The sequence below is a fragment of the Erythrolamprus reginae genome, chromosome 6 (assembly GCF_031021105.1).
Source record: "Erythrolamprus reginae isolate rEryReg1 chromosome 6, rEryReg1.hap1, whole genome shotgun sequence".
NCBI classification, from domain to species: Eukaryota; Metazoa; Chordata; class Lepidosauria; order Squamata; family Dipsadidae; genus Erythrolamprus; species Erythrolamprus reginae.
In genome coordinates, this window is record NC_091955.1 from 72,380,639 (window position 1) to 72,393,456 (window position 12,818).

The following is a 12,818-nucleotide window of genomic DNA, read 5'->3' on the forward strand; positions in this document are numbered from 1 at the left end:
CAGCGTGGTATATGAGAGAGAAAGAGAGAGGCAGAGGTCGGGCGCATTACCGGGAGGTGGAGGCGGCGTGGGGACGCTGGGTGCCGGGGACACCGAGGAGGGGGTGGACGTGGCCTCTCAGCTGCAGAGCCGAACAAGGGCGGAGGCAACGGCGGAGTCCGGCGCTGGGGCCATGCGGGGCCGCTCATCCTGGGGGGCGTGGACTGGCAAGTCGCCCTCCTTTCTCTTTCTTTCTCTCTCTTATACCACACCGGTAACAGGGAGAGAAAGAGAGAGAGCGGAGGGCACCTTGCCGGTCCACGCCCCCCTAGATGAGCGGCTCCGCATGGCCCCAGCGCCGCCCAGGCAAAGGGGAAACCCCAAGATCGCTTGCCGCTTGCCGTATTGTAGCGAAGGAGGCGAAGCAAGGCTCCAAGCTGCAATACGGCAAGCGGCAAGCGGCAAGCGGCAAGCGATCTTGGGGTTTCCCCTTTGCCTGGGCGGCGGGAAGACCAAGGGAAGGTTCCTTCAGCTGCCCAACACCTGATCCGCTCCGCAGCGCGGCAGCAGCGAGGAGCCGAAGATGGGGTTTCCCCTTTGCCTTTACCCCATCTTCGGCTCCTCGCTGCTTCCGCGCTGCGGAGCAGATCAGCTGTTGGGCGGCTGAAGGAACCTTCCCTTGGTCTTCCCCGCCGCCCACACGCAAACTCCACCATCTGCGCATGTGCGGCCATGAAAAAAATGGCGCGCATGCGTAGATGGTGTTTTTTACTTCCGCACCACTATAACGCGGAAATCGATTAGCGCGGGAGGTCTTGGAACGTAACCCCCGCGCTAATCGAGAGATCACTGTATACTACTTCATAGTGCTTTACAGCCTTCTCTTAGCAGTTTACAGAGTCAGTATATTGCCCCCAACAATCTGTGTCGTTAGTTTACCAACTTTGGAAGGTTGGAAGGCTGTGTCAACCTTGAGCTGGTGAGAATTGAACCTTACATATTTTTTTTTCATGATATTCACGTTCTGGGTCCTATTCTTTTTAATATGTTTGTGAGTGACATAGGGGAAGGTTTGGTAGGGAAGGTTTGCCTATTTGCCGATGACTCTAAAGTGTGCAATAGGGTTGATATTCCTGGAGGGGTCTGTAATATGGTAAATGATTTAGCTTTACTAGATAAATGGTCAAAGCAATGGAAACTGCAATTTAATGTTTCCAAATGTAAAATAATGCACTTGGGGAAAAGGAATCCTCAATCTGAGTATTGCATTGGCAGTTCTGTGTTAGCAAAAACTTCAGAAGAGAAGGATTTAGGGGTAGGGATTTCTGACAGTCTCAAAATGGGTGAGCAGTGTGGTCGGGCAGTAGGAAAAGCAAGTAGAATGCTTAGCTGCATAGCTAGAGGTATAACAAGCAGGAAGAGGGAGATTGTGATCCACTTATATAGAGCGCTGGTGAGACCACATTTGGAATACTGTGTTCAGTTCTGGAGACCTCACCTACAAAAAGATATTGACAAAATTGAACGGGTCCAAAGACGGGCTACAAGAATGGTGGAAGGTCTTAAGCATAAAACGTATCAGGAAAGACTTAATGAACTCAATCTGTATAGTCTGGAGGACAGAAGGAAAAGGGGGGACATGATCGAAACATTTAAATATGTTAAAGGGTTAAATAAGGTTCAGGAGGGAAGTGTTTTTAATAGGAAAGTGAACACAAGAACAAGGGGACACAATCTGAAGTTAGTTGGGGGAAAGATCAAAAGCAACGTGAGGAAATATTATTTCACTGAAAGAGTAGTAGATCCTTGGAACAAACTTCCAGCAGATGTGGTTGGTAAATCCACAGTAACTTAATTTAAACATGCCTGGGATAAACATATATCCATCCTAAGATAAAATACAGGAAATAGTATAAGGGCAGACTAGATGGACCATGAGGTCTTTTTCTGCCGTCAGTCTTCTATGTTTCTATATTCTGTAGCTTTGATGTTGAATTTTCTCTAACATCAAAATTAAAACAAGTCAAAAATCTTTCTACCTTGCACTTTCAAAGTCCATTTGATACTTCCATTGAGTGTCACAGAAAAGGTCATTACAAAAATTTTGATCTTTGCAGGCATAGATTAATAGGGCATTTGATATCTGTTGTAACACTTCCAATGCTATTCTACCAAGTGATAACCTGGAGTGCATTTATTGCATGCTTGTTCCTGTACAGTTGACAGTTGGATATAAAATGCAGAAGTTGTACAATATATTAATATTTTCATTGCAAATATGGATTTAATCAGAAAAAAATTAAGAAAACATTTGTATTATTAGCACAAAACCATTGTAAAATAAAGCTATCCATTTTGTGAAAAGTGAAGGACATTGCCATCCCTAAATAAAAAGCTTGTTTGATATTTCCTGTTTTTAAATCACAGTTTAAACAAATAATAATCTTATCTGGTTTTGACAGATACCGACTCTGGGCAGATTCTGTTGCAGAGATGTTTGGTGGCCTTGACATCTGTGCAGTCAAAGCTGTTCACAGCAAGGATGGCAAGGATTATATCATTGAGGTGAGGAGAGCTGAATGAATAGAATGTAAGTACCATTTAAACAAAGAGGTTCAACATGGCAACCCATCACTTGCCTCTAGCTCTTGTCCTATCCACCCAGCAGTTCAAAAAGCATTATTGTGAGTAAATAAATGGGTACTACTCCAGTGGGAAAAGCTTGTGGTGTGAAGAGAATGGAGGGCGATGGTGGACCCGCTCGGATGCAAGGTAAGATCAGTGGAAGAGATCCCTGAAGAAGTCACCAACCTGAATACTACTAGCTAGCTGGTACAAGCTAGTTCACCTCCCATGGTTCATCATGGATAAGCGTGCAAATGCAAAATTGAACATACTAGCAATTAGGCTGTCAGGATGCTCTGTAACATAACAATTTATTTTATTTATTTATTTATTGGATTTGTATGCCGCCCCTCTCCGTAGACTCGGGGCGGCTAACAACAGTAATAAAAACAGCATATAAACAATCCAATATTAAAACAGTTAAAAACCCTTATTATAAAACCAAACATACATACAGACATACCATGCATAAATTGTAAAGGCCTAGGGGGAAAGAGTATCTCAGTTCCCCCATACCTGGCGGCAGAGGTGGGTTTTAAGAAGCTTACGAAAGGCAAGGAGGGTGGGGCAATTCTAATCTCTGGGGGGAGTTGGTTCCAGAGGGCCGGGGCCGCCACAGAGAAGGCTCTTCCCCTGGGTCCCGCCAAGCGACATTGTTTAGTCAACGGAACCCGGAGAAGGCCCACTCTGTGGGACCTAACTGGTCGCTGGGATTCGTGCAGCAGAAGGCGGTCCCTGAGATAATCTGGTCCGGTGCCATGAAGGGCTTTATAGGTCATAACCAACACTTTGAATTGTGACTGGAAACTGATCGGCAACCAATGCAGACTGCGGAGTGTTGGTGTGACATGGGCATATTTAGGAAAGCCCATATGGGAAAGCCCATAACAATGTAGAGCTCCTGGCAAATGTATGCTATACGAAATTATTTTTTTTTACAAAGCATGGCAACCCATTCAGACAGACATGCAGTTATTTTAGCACTTTGCTTGCATATCTTTTTCACCTATTCCACCTGATTTAATAGAAGACTGGGCACTTGGCATCAGAATAGTAGGGTATTGGCTATTCTCAGGTTTATACAATCTATTGCAATATAATTAGGAAGCACTTTTCCATTTCAGTCTGGCAGGTCCTTTCAAGCACCTTTTGTACCTTTAAATTACAAGGAATGGGGACTTTCCCTCCTAGGATGCACTGTGAAACAAGGTGAATGCTATGAATGGAAATAATAAAGGGCAGGGAAACAAAAACCTCACATTAACTTGAAAAAAATAAAAATAAACCTCGCAGTTCAATAACAATGTTCAGGATGCTAATTCCACTCAACTTCTTTCTCCATTTACTTCATTGGTGTAGATGGTAAGTACATGATCTAAAGGGGAGAGAAAGGGACAGAACAAAGTTGAATGCCCTGTAATGGAGAGGGCTCCTGTCTCTTTTCATCACCCAGCTTTTATAGACAGCACCACAATGGGATGTGTAGACTGAACTTTCTGCTGTTTTCATTAGACTTGGGAAGCTAGCCAACTCAGAGGACGGAAAGAGTAGATTATGCACATCAAAGCAGTGATATAAGAAAAGAAAAAGTTTAAAGCAGAGAGAAATGGAACAATGCTAATCAAAGGCTGGCAGAATCTAAAGATAAGAAAACCGATGGCCTTGTGGGCAGCCATCAGACCAGAAAAAGGGATCTATATTGCTCCTGTGTCTTTTAAACAAAAACCTAGCAGGTGCATGGCGTTTTCCAGATGTTTTGCTATAATCCCCCTCAATCCTCAGGATAATTAAGAAGAAGAAGAAGAAGAAGAAGAAGAAGAAGAAGAAGAAGAAGAAGAAGAAGAAGAAGAAGAAGAAGAAGGAAGAAGAAGAAGAAGAAGAAGAAGAAGAAGAAGAAGAACAACAACAACAACAACAACAACAACAACAACAACAACAACAACAGAGTTGGGAGGGACCTTGGAGGTCTTCTAGTCCAACCCCCTGCTTAGGCAGGAAACCCTACACTATTTCAGACAGATGGTTGTCCAACATCTTTTTAAAAACTTCCAGTGCTGGAGCATTCACAACTTCTGGAGGCAAGCTGTTCCACTGATTAATTGTTCTAACTATCAGGAATTTTTTCCTTAGTTCTAAGTTACTTCTCTCCCTGTTTAGTTTCCACTCGTTGCTTCTTGTTCTACCCTCAGGTGCTTTGGAGAATAGGTTGACTCCTTCTTCTTTATGGCAACCCCTGAGATATTGGGACACTACTATCATGTCTCCCCTGGTCCTTCTTTTCATTAAACTAGCCATACCCAGTTTCTGCAACCTCATATGTTTTAGCCTCTAATCCCCTAATCATCTCTGTTGCTCTTCTCTGCACTTTTTCTAGAGTCTCAACATCCTTTTTGCATCGTGGCGACCAAAACTGAATGCAATTATTCCAAGTGTGGCCTTGTCAAGGCCTTGTAAAGTGGTATTAACACTTCATTAACACTTCGAGTCTGTGGAGAGGGGCGGCATACAAATCTAATAGATAGATAGATAGATAGATAGATAGATAGATAGATAGATAGATAGATAGATAGATAGATAGATAGAGAGAGAGAGAGAGAGAGAGAGAGAGAGAGAGAGACAAACAGACAGACAGACAGACAGACAGACAGACAGACAGACAGACAGACAGACAGACAGACAAATGTGATCTTGATTCTATCCCTCTGTTAATGCAGCCTAGAACTGTGTTGGCTTTTTTGGCAGCTGCTGCATATGGCTGGCTTATATTTAAATGGCTGTCCATCACGACTCCAAGATCCCTCTCACTTACTAGTGTTGAGCATATACTGTACCTGTATATTTTGTTTTTCTTGCCTAAATGTAGAACCTTACTTTTTTTCACCCATTGTTAAAGTTTGTCAAGATCCTTCTATATTTTGTGCCTCTCTTCTGGAGTGTTGGCTATTCCTGCCAGTTTGGCGTCATCTGCAAATTTGATAAGTTCCCCATCTATCCCCTTGTCCACGTCATAGTTGAACTCCAAATACCTGGAAGCAGCAGTGGGCTACTAGCTGGAACGCTAAATTGTGCTTGCCACCACTGCTCATAAGTACTTGCGGTGGCAGTGCGATTTTGCTTCTGCGCCTGTGGAGGTAGCAAAATTGCATACGGAGCCGCAGGTGCGTCCATGTTTCAATGACTTTTTTTGCTTCCACGCATGCCAAAACACGGGTGCACCTGAGGCTCTGTGCGCAATTTTGCTACCTCCATAGGTGCAGAAGCAAAATTGCATTGGCCCCTCAAGCACTTATTAGCCATAGTGGTGAGCACAATTTAGTGTTCTGGTTAGTAGCACACCACTGCCTGGAAGGCACCAGCTTGCCCCATGGGGTTAGCTTTCTGCAGATGCTGATTATATTATTATTATTATTATTATTATTATTATTATTATTATTATTATTATTTATTAGATTTGTATGCCACCCCTCTCCGCAGACTCGGGGCGGCTCAAAGTAATAATAGAAACAATATATTACAAATCTAATAATTAAAAGTCACTTAAAAAACCCTTATTAAAAAACAAAACATACACACAAACATACCATGCATAACTTGTATAGGCCTGGGGGGAAAGGAATATCTCAATTCCCCCATGCCTGACGACAGAGGTGGGTTTTAAGGAGCTTGTGAAAGGCAAGGAGGGTGGGGGCAATTCTGATCTCTGGGGGGAGCTGGTTCCAGAGGGTCGGGGCCACCACACAGAAGGCTCTTCCCCTGGGTCCTGCCAGAAGACATTGTTTAGTCGATGGGACCCGGAGAAGGCCAACTCTGTGGGACCTAACCGGTCACTGGGATTTGTGCGCCAGAAGACGGTCCCAGAGATATTCTGGCCCGATGCCATGAAGGGCTTTATAGGTCATAACCAACACTTTGAATTGTGACCGGAAACTGATCGGCAACCAATGCAGACTGCGGAGTGTTGGTGTAACATGGGCATACCTGGGGAAGCCCACGATTGCTCTCGCAGCTGCATTCTTTAATATTTCTTCAGGAGGTTCTAATGTGTAGTTTGGCCCCAATCCCCCAAATAAAGCCTTGAATTAGAGCCACGGCTTTTCTTTTCTTTTTTAAGATTCCAGCTAAAACAAAAGAAGGAAATTCCCCGAGGAGCTTTTGGGTGGCGTGAATAATAAATCCTTCTGTCCCTCTTTTATCAGGGACACTCTAAGTCTAAAAAACTTTTTTGAGTTTTTTGAAGTAAAGCTCGCCATGCTGAGAGAAACGTGGAGTGGGATGGACATTTGAAAATCACCAAAGCTGAAAATGCAATGTCTTCTCAAAGGGCGGGCAGGAGAGCGAGAGTAGCTAATCAGGGCAACTGGAGAGAGAAAAAATGAGCAAGTGTCCTTGGTTACCATATGAGGATGCTGGAATGGAGACTCAGAGTCTGCCCTGTTGTAAACTCCACCAACGCAAGGGAGGTGAATAGAGCCGGCCTACTGCAACATTCAGGGCCACTGACATATCCAAATAGCTGCATGTGGGAGAGCCTTTCCCACCCACTGAGCCTTGGGAAGCTGATGAGAACCACATGAGCCCTCCAGGACCAGCACATTCTTCTGCTGCATAAATGTCCTGCAGGAATCAGTGACAGGTCAAAGGTTATGTGACACACAAGTGTGCTGCCAGGAAGGGGAAAAAACAAATCTCTGATTTTTTTTTCTATTCTTTCTCTTCCTGTAAATCAAACAAGAGCAACTGCCATGTGGGTCACTTTTAAGAGTTGACACAAAATTGTATTCACCAAAACCTTCGTATGAAAGTGGAATTTGTTTGTTTATTTGTTTGTTTGTTTGTTTATCTGTCTGTCTGTCTGTCTGTCTGTCTATCTATCTATCTATCTATCTATCTATCTATCTATCTATCTATCTATCTATCTATCTATCTATCTATTTATTTATTTATTTATTTATTTATTTATTTATTTATTTATTTATTTATTTATTTATTTATTTATTTATTGGATTTGTATGCCGCCCCTCTCCGCAGACTCAGGGCGGCTAACAACAGCAATAAAACAGTATATAACAAAATCCAATACTAAAAACAGTTAAAAACCCATTGTATAAAAACCAATCATACATACAGACGTACCATGCATAAAATTGTAAATGCCTAGGGGGAAGTGTATCTCAGTTCCCCCATGCCTGGCGGCAGAGGTGGGTTTTAAGCAGCTTTCAAAAGGCAAGGAGGGTGGGGGCAATTCTAATCTCTGGGGGGAGTTGGTTCCAGAGAGCTGGGGCCTCCAAAGAGAAGGCTCTTCCTCTGGGTCCCGCCAAGCGACATTGTTTGGTTGACGGGACCCGAAGAAAACCCACTCTGTGGGACCTAACTGGTCGCTGGGATTCGTGCAGCAGAAGGCAGTCCCGGAGATAATCTGGTCCGGTGCCATGAAGGGCTTTATAGGTCATAACCAACACTTTGAATTGTGACTGGAAACTGATCGGCAACCAATGCAGACTGCAGAGTGTTGGTGTAACATGGGCATATTTAGGGAAGCCCATGATTGCTCTCGCAGCTGCATTCTGCACGATCTGAAGTTTTCAAACACTTTTCAAAGGTAGCCCCATGTAGAGAGCGTTACAGTAGTCGAGCCTCGAGGTGATGAAGGCATGAGTGACTGTGAGCAGTGACTCCCAGTCCAAATAGGGTCGCAACAGGTGCACCAGGCGAACGCCCCCCTCGCCACAGCTGAAATGTGTTTCTCTAATGTATATAGTACAGGTGGCTTCAGGCTAAAATCAAATGGCCTTTCTTCGGATTGTCCCAAATTATACTTTAGAAATCCTAGGAGTACTATTGATATAGGGTTGTTAATGAAATAGTTCATCTTATAATTACCTGCTTAGCAGATAAAGACACATATTTTTAACCAATTGTCAGTTCCTCCACTTCAAAATATAATCATTTTATTGTTCTTTGTGTTTAGCCCTACTGCTTGATGTAAATGTCTAGTTAACCTTATGCTACTGGACATGCTTAATACGTTCTTGTGATAATCCAAATTTCCTGACTCATGAAACTCATGGAAAAAGGAATGTTTAGCCTACAGATTTCATGGAATTGGGAAATTAGTAGAAGAAAAGGGGCTTTCCGAGTAGATTCTTTTCTATGACTATATATCCCTCCTTTTCTCTGAAATACTTTTATCAGAAAAAAAACAAGTGTAATAGAGACAGCCACAAACCTTGTGCAGGGTAAAGATCAGAACTGCATAGCTGGGTCAACCTGTTTTTTCTCAGCTGCTACATGAATGTCTTGTTCCCAGAAACAAGGAAAATTAGTTTTGCACTAAGTTTCTTGTATTTATCTCAGCTTTAGAAGGTCACTTTGTCTCCACTCTTAGACTATAAATTAATGTTAAATAATTGCTTCTTGTTTAATGCAGAAAGTTTTGTTTTCCAATATACAGTGATACCTTGTCTTACAAACTTAATTGGTTCCGGGACGAGGTTCTTAAGGTGAAAAGTTTGTAAGACGAAACAATGTTTCCCATAGGAATCAATGGAAAAGCGATTAATGCGTGCAAGCCCAAAATTCACCCCTTTTGCCAGCCTAAGCGCCTGTTTTTGGGATTCCCCTGAGGCTCCCCTCCATGGGAAACCCCACCTCCGGACTTCCGTGTTTTTGCGATGCTGCAATTTCACTTAGGGTCCCCTCACTGGGAAACCCCACCTCCGGACTTCCATTGCCAGCGAAGCGCCCATTTTTGCACTGCTGTGACTCCCCTGCTGTGATTCCCCTGCAGCATCACAAAAACACGGAGGTCCGGAGGTGGGGTTTCCCATGGAGGGGAGCCTCAGGAGAATCCCAGCAGCACAAAAACGGGTGCTTCGTTGGCAACGGAAGTCCGGAGGTGTCCCGGGTTTGTATCTCGAAAAGTTTGTATGATGAGGCATTTGTAAGACGAGGTATCACTGTACTTTGTTTGCTAACACTTGTGATTTTTAAGTTTCTATTGCTGCGTTTACTTGTTTTAATTTTATTTTACTTCCTATTTCCATACTCTATTTTTTTTTAACTTTTGCATTTCAACTTTAATTGTGGTGTTTTTTTTAATGGAAAGCAATATGCAACTAACAAACCAGTTTGCAGTACTTAAGGTCCTGGGCACAAAGCCAGTCAAATGACCTTTAGCCAACCAGTCTCTCAGTCCTAGGAAAAAGGCAAGGGTAAACTACTTCTGAAAAACCTTGGTAAGAAAATGCTGGGGATAATTCAGGCAGTTATCAGGAGTCAACACTGACTCGAAAGTATAAATAAAAATACTGTATACAATTATTTCAGATAGTTAGAAAAACTGATGAACATTTCATGCTCACAGCTTTACTCACTTGGGCCTGCTGGAAGACAGTTTTTTATTATTATTATTTATTTATTGGATTTGTATGCCACCCCTATCCATAGACTCGGGGCGGCTAACAACAGTGGTAAAAACAACATGCAACAATCCAATACTAAAGCAGCTAAAAACCCTTATTTTAAAACCAATCATACATACAAACATACCATACATAAATTGTAGAAGCCTAAGGGGAAAGAATATCTCAGTTCCCCCATGCCTGACGACAGAGGTGGGTTTTAAGAAGCTTACGAAAGGCAAGAAGGGTGGGGGCTATTCTAATCTCTGGAGGGAGTTGGTTTCAGAGGGCCGGAGCTGCCACAGAGAAGGCTCTTCCCCTGGGTCCCGCCAAACGACATTGTTTAGTTGATGGGACCCGGAGAAGGCCCACTCTGTGGGACCTAATTGGTCGCTGGGATTCGTGCGGCAGAAGTTTTCTAGAAATTATGAGCTAAGTTCCACAATCTTGATTTTATAAGGTCCACCTCATATTTTGTACTGAGATAACTGATACATAAAAATAAGTTGAACCATATAAAGTAAGAACTGGGTTTTTTGGATTACAGTTCGGGTGGGGGGAGGGTTAGGGAAACATTTTGTCATTTTTGTGTTGTTTTGTAGGTTAAGACTTAAGTTTCTATAACATATATCTAAACACATGATAAACTATGAAATGTCTTTTTTAATATTCATATACTCAATAAAAATTATTTAAATAAAAAAAATAAGTTGAACCAGTTCCCTGCAGCTTTGGTTACTTATAACTTTAAAATTGTAAATATGATACCCATGGGTGGAGAAGGTGGCATACGACAAAATATGGGTTACAATGTTGGGATACAAATATACCATATTTTTCAGAGTTAAGACACACCTCCTCCCCCAAGTGTGTCTTATATACACCGAACACAGCCATTTTGGCCTCTTGAAGCCCCGCCCCTGCATCCCATTTCTGCAAAAAAATGGGCCCTTTTTTCATAAAAATGGGATACACAGTGTTTGGGAGGATTGCAGAGTGCTCTTGGTGCCCGTAGGAAGGCAAAAACACCCTCATTTTTGTGAAAAAAACAGGCAAAAAATGGGACATTTTTTGCAATGATGGGGGCATTTTTGCCTTTCTTCAGCCCCCAGGAGCACTCTGCAAGCTTCCCAAAACCTCTGTGTCCTCCATTTTTCACAAAAACAGGTTTTGCACTAAGTTTCTTGTATTTATCTCAGCTTTAGAAAGTCACTTTGTGTCCACTCTTAGACTATAAATTAATTTTAAATAATTGCTTCTTGTTTAATGCAGAAAATTTTGTTTTCCAATATACTTTGTTTGATAACACTTGTGATTTTTAAGTTTCTATTGCTGCTTTTACTTGTTTTAATTTTATTTTACTTCCTATTTCCATACTCTATTTTTTTTTTACTTTTGCATTTCAACTTTAATTGGGTTTTTTTTTTTAATGGAAAGCAATATACAACTAACAACCAGTTTGCAATACTTCTACTTACCTCTTTGAAATCCTGGTGCATCTTAAAACACCGGTGCGTCTTATACTCTGAAAAAATACAATACAGATTTGTATAAATGATATACATATTTATGTGCCACGTTGCAATTCAAGTAGAAGAGACAGAATTTGTGTTGTGTTCATCATTTTCACATTATTGCAGGCCCCTGTGATTGGCAGGGTTACCTTCAAACTCATGAACCAAGTCCTTTCCTTTTTACAATTTTGGTACATTCTTGGTCACTCAACGCCAACCATTAGGAGGAGGGGAACACAGTTTTTGTAGCTTTGAAAACTTTTGCAACTTCTAAGCCTGTTTCCTTTTTCATGGAAGTTCTTCTGACTACATTTGGAGTCAAAGAGAGATTAAGTTGATTATTATCACTGTGATGGAGAACATCCCAATTGCTATTTTGTTGAGTAAAAACTAGAAAGACTTGGGAGATATGAGGGCACCATCTTGTGGTCAGAATAAGCATAGATCTAATTTGAAAGGAAATATTTCTCACATAAAATCTAAAACAGTTGATTAAAAGTGTAATTAAAGAGAGAAGAAACAAATGTATATTGGTTTGTGAAGAGTTCCATGTCATTCTTCCTCATCTTGTATTGTATTTCAGTTTTTCCACCCTGCAAATTTGCATAGCATTAAAAACCTGACTTTGCTGTCATATATGGGTCCTGACAGCATGGGTGAGCCTGATTCTTGGTTATATTTATTGTGTAATTATGGTTCTCAGCATTTATGCAGTGTTATTTGTTTTTAATTATTGGTCATGTTTTTATTATTTTTATTTTGTTGTCTGCCTTGAGTAATTTATATTAGATGGCTAGCCTGCTTCACACCTTATCTCAAAATGTATTGCTAGTTTAAAACAAATAAACCTGCAAAAACTGTATAAATCTATGCGATTACATTTTATTGAACTATAGGCAAACCATGGCTTAGCATATCACATATAAAGGACCAATGAATAAGGGAAGATTTTCAGCCAAGACTGAAACTATTAAATTTGCTAAGGAAATCCTAAAATTTTCTTTCAGCATCTTATACAATAGTTAGATCAGTTTCAATCCCATCCTGTGAAATATGGAGAGCTTTTATTCTTTAATGTGTCAAGAAAAGAAATATTGTGTTCTAACTTTAAAAACATGAATGATGTCATTGAAACAATGTCACATTTTTAAAAAGCTTCTGACTTGACTCTCTTCTGACCCACAAGAGAGCAAGAAGAAAGCCAACTATGTTTTTGAAGATGTGTTTTTTGCAGTCTTAGCTTTTCTGATGCCCTAGCAAACATAACCAGATTGAAAAGAATGTTTTCCTTGTTTCAACC

At 41.5% G+C, this 12,818-nt stretch overlaps 1 protein-coding gene across 1 annotated transcript in view; it reads left to right on the top strand.

The window, feature by feature from the left end:
* Positions 1–12,818, top strand: part of SYN3 (synapsin III) — a 213,934-nt gene that overhangs the window by 192,674 nt on the left and 8,442 nt on the right. The window contains exon 9 of the mRNA XM_070756238.1: positions 2,442–2,544. Within this exon, the coding sequence (XP_070612339.1) occupies positions 2,442–2,544 (103 nt within the window). The remainder of the gene's footprint in view (positions 1–2,441; positions 2,545–12,818) is intronic.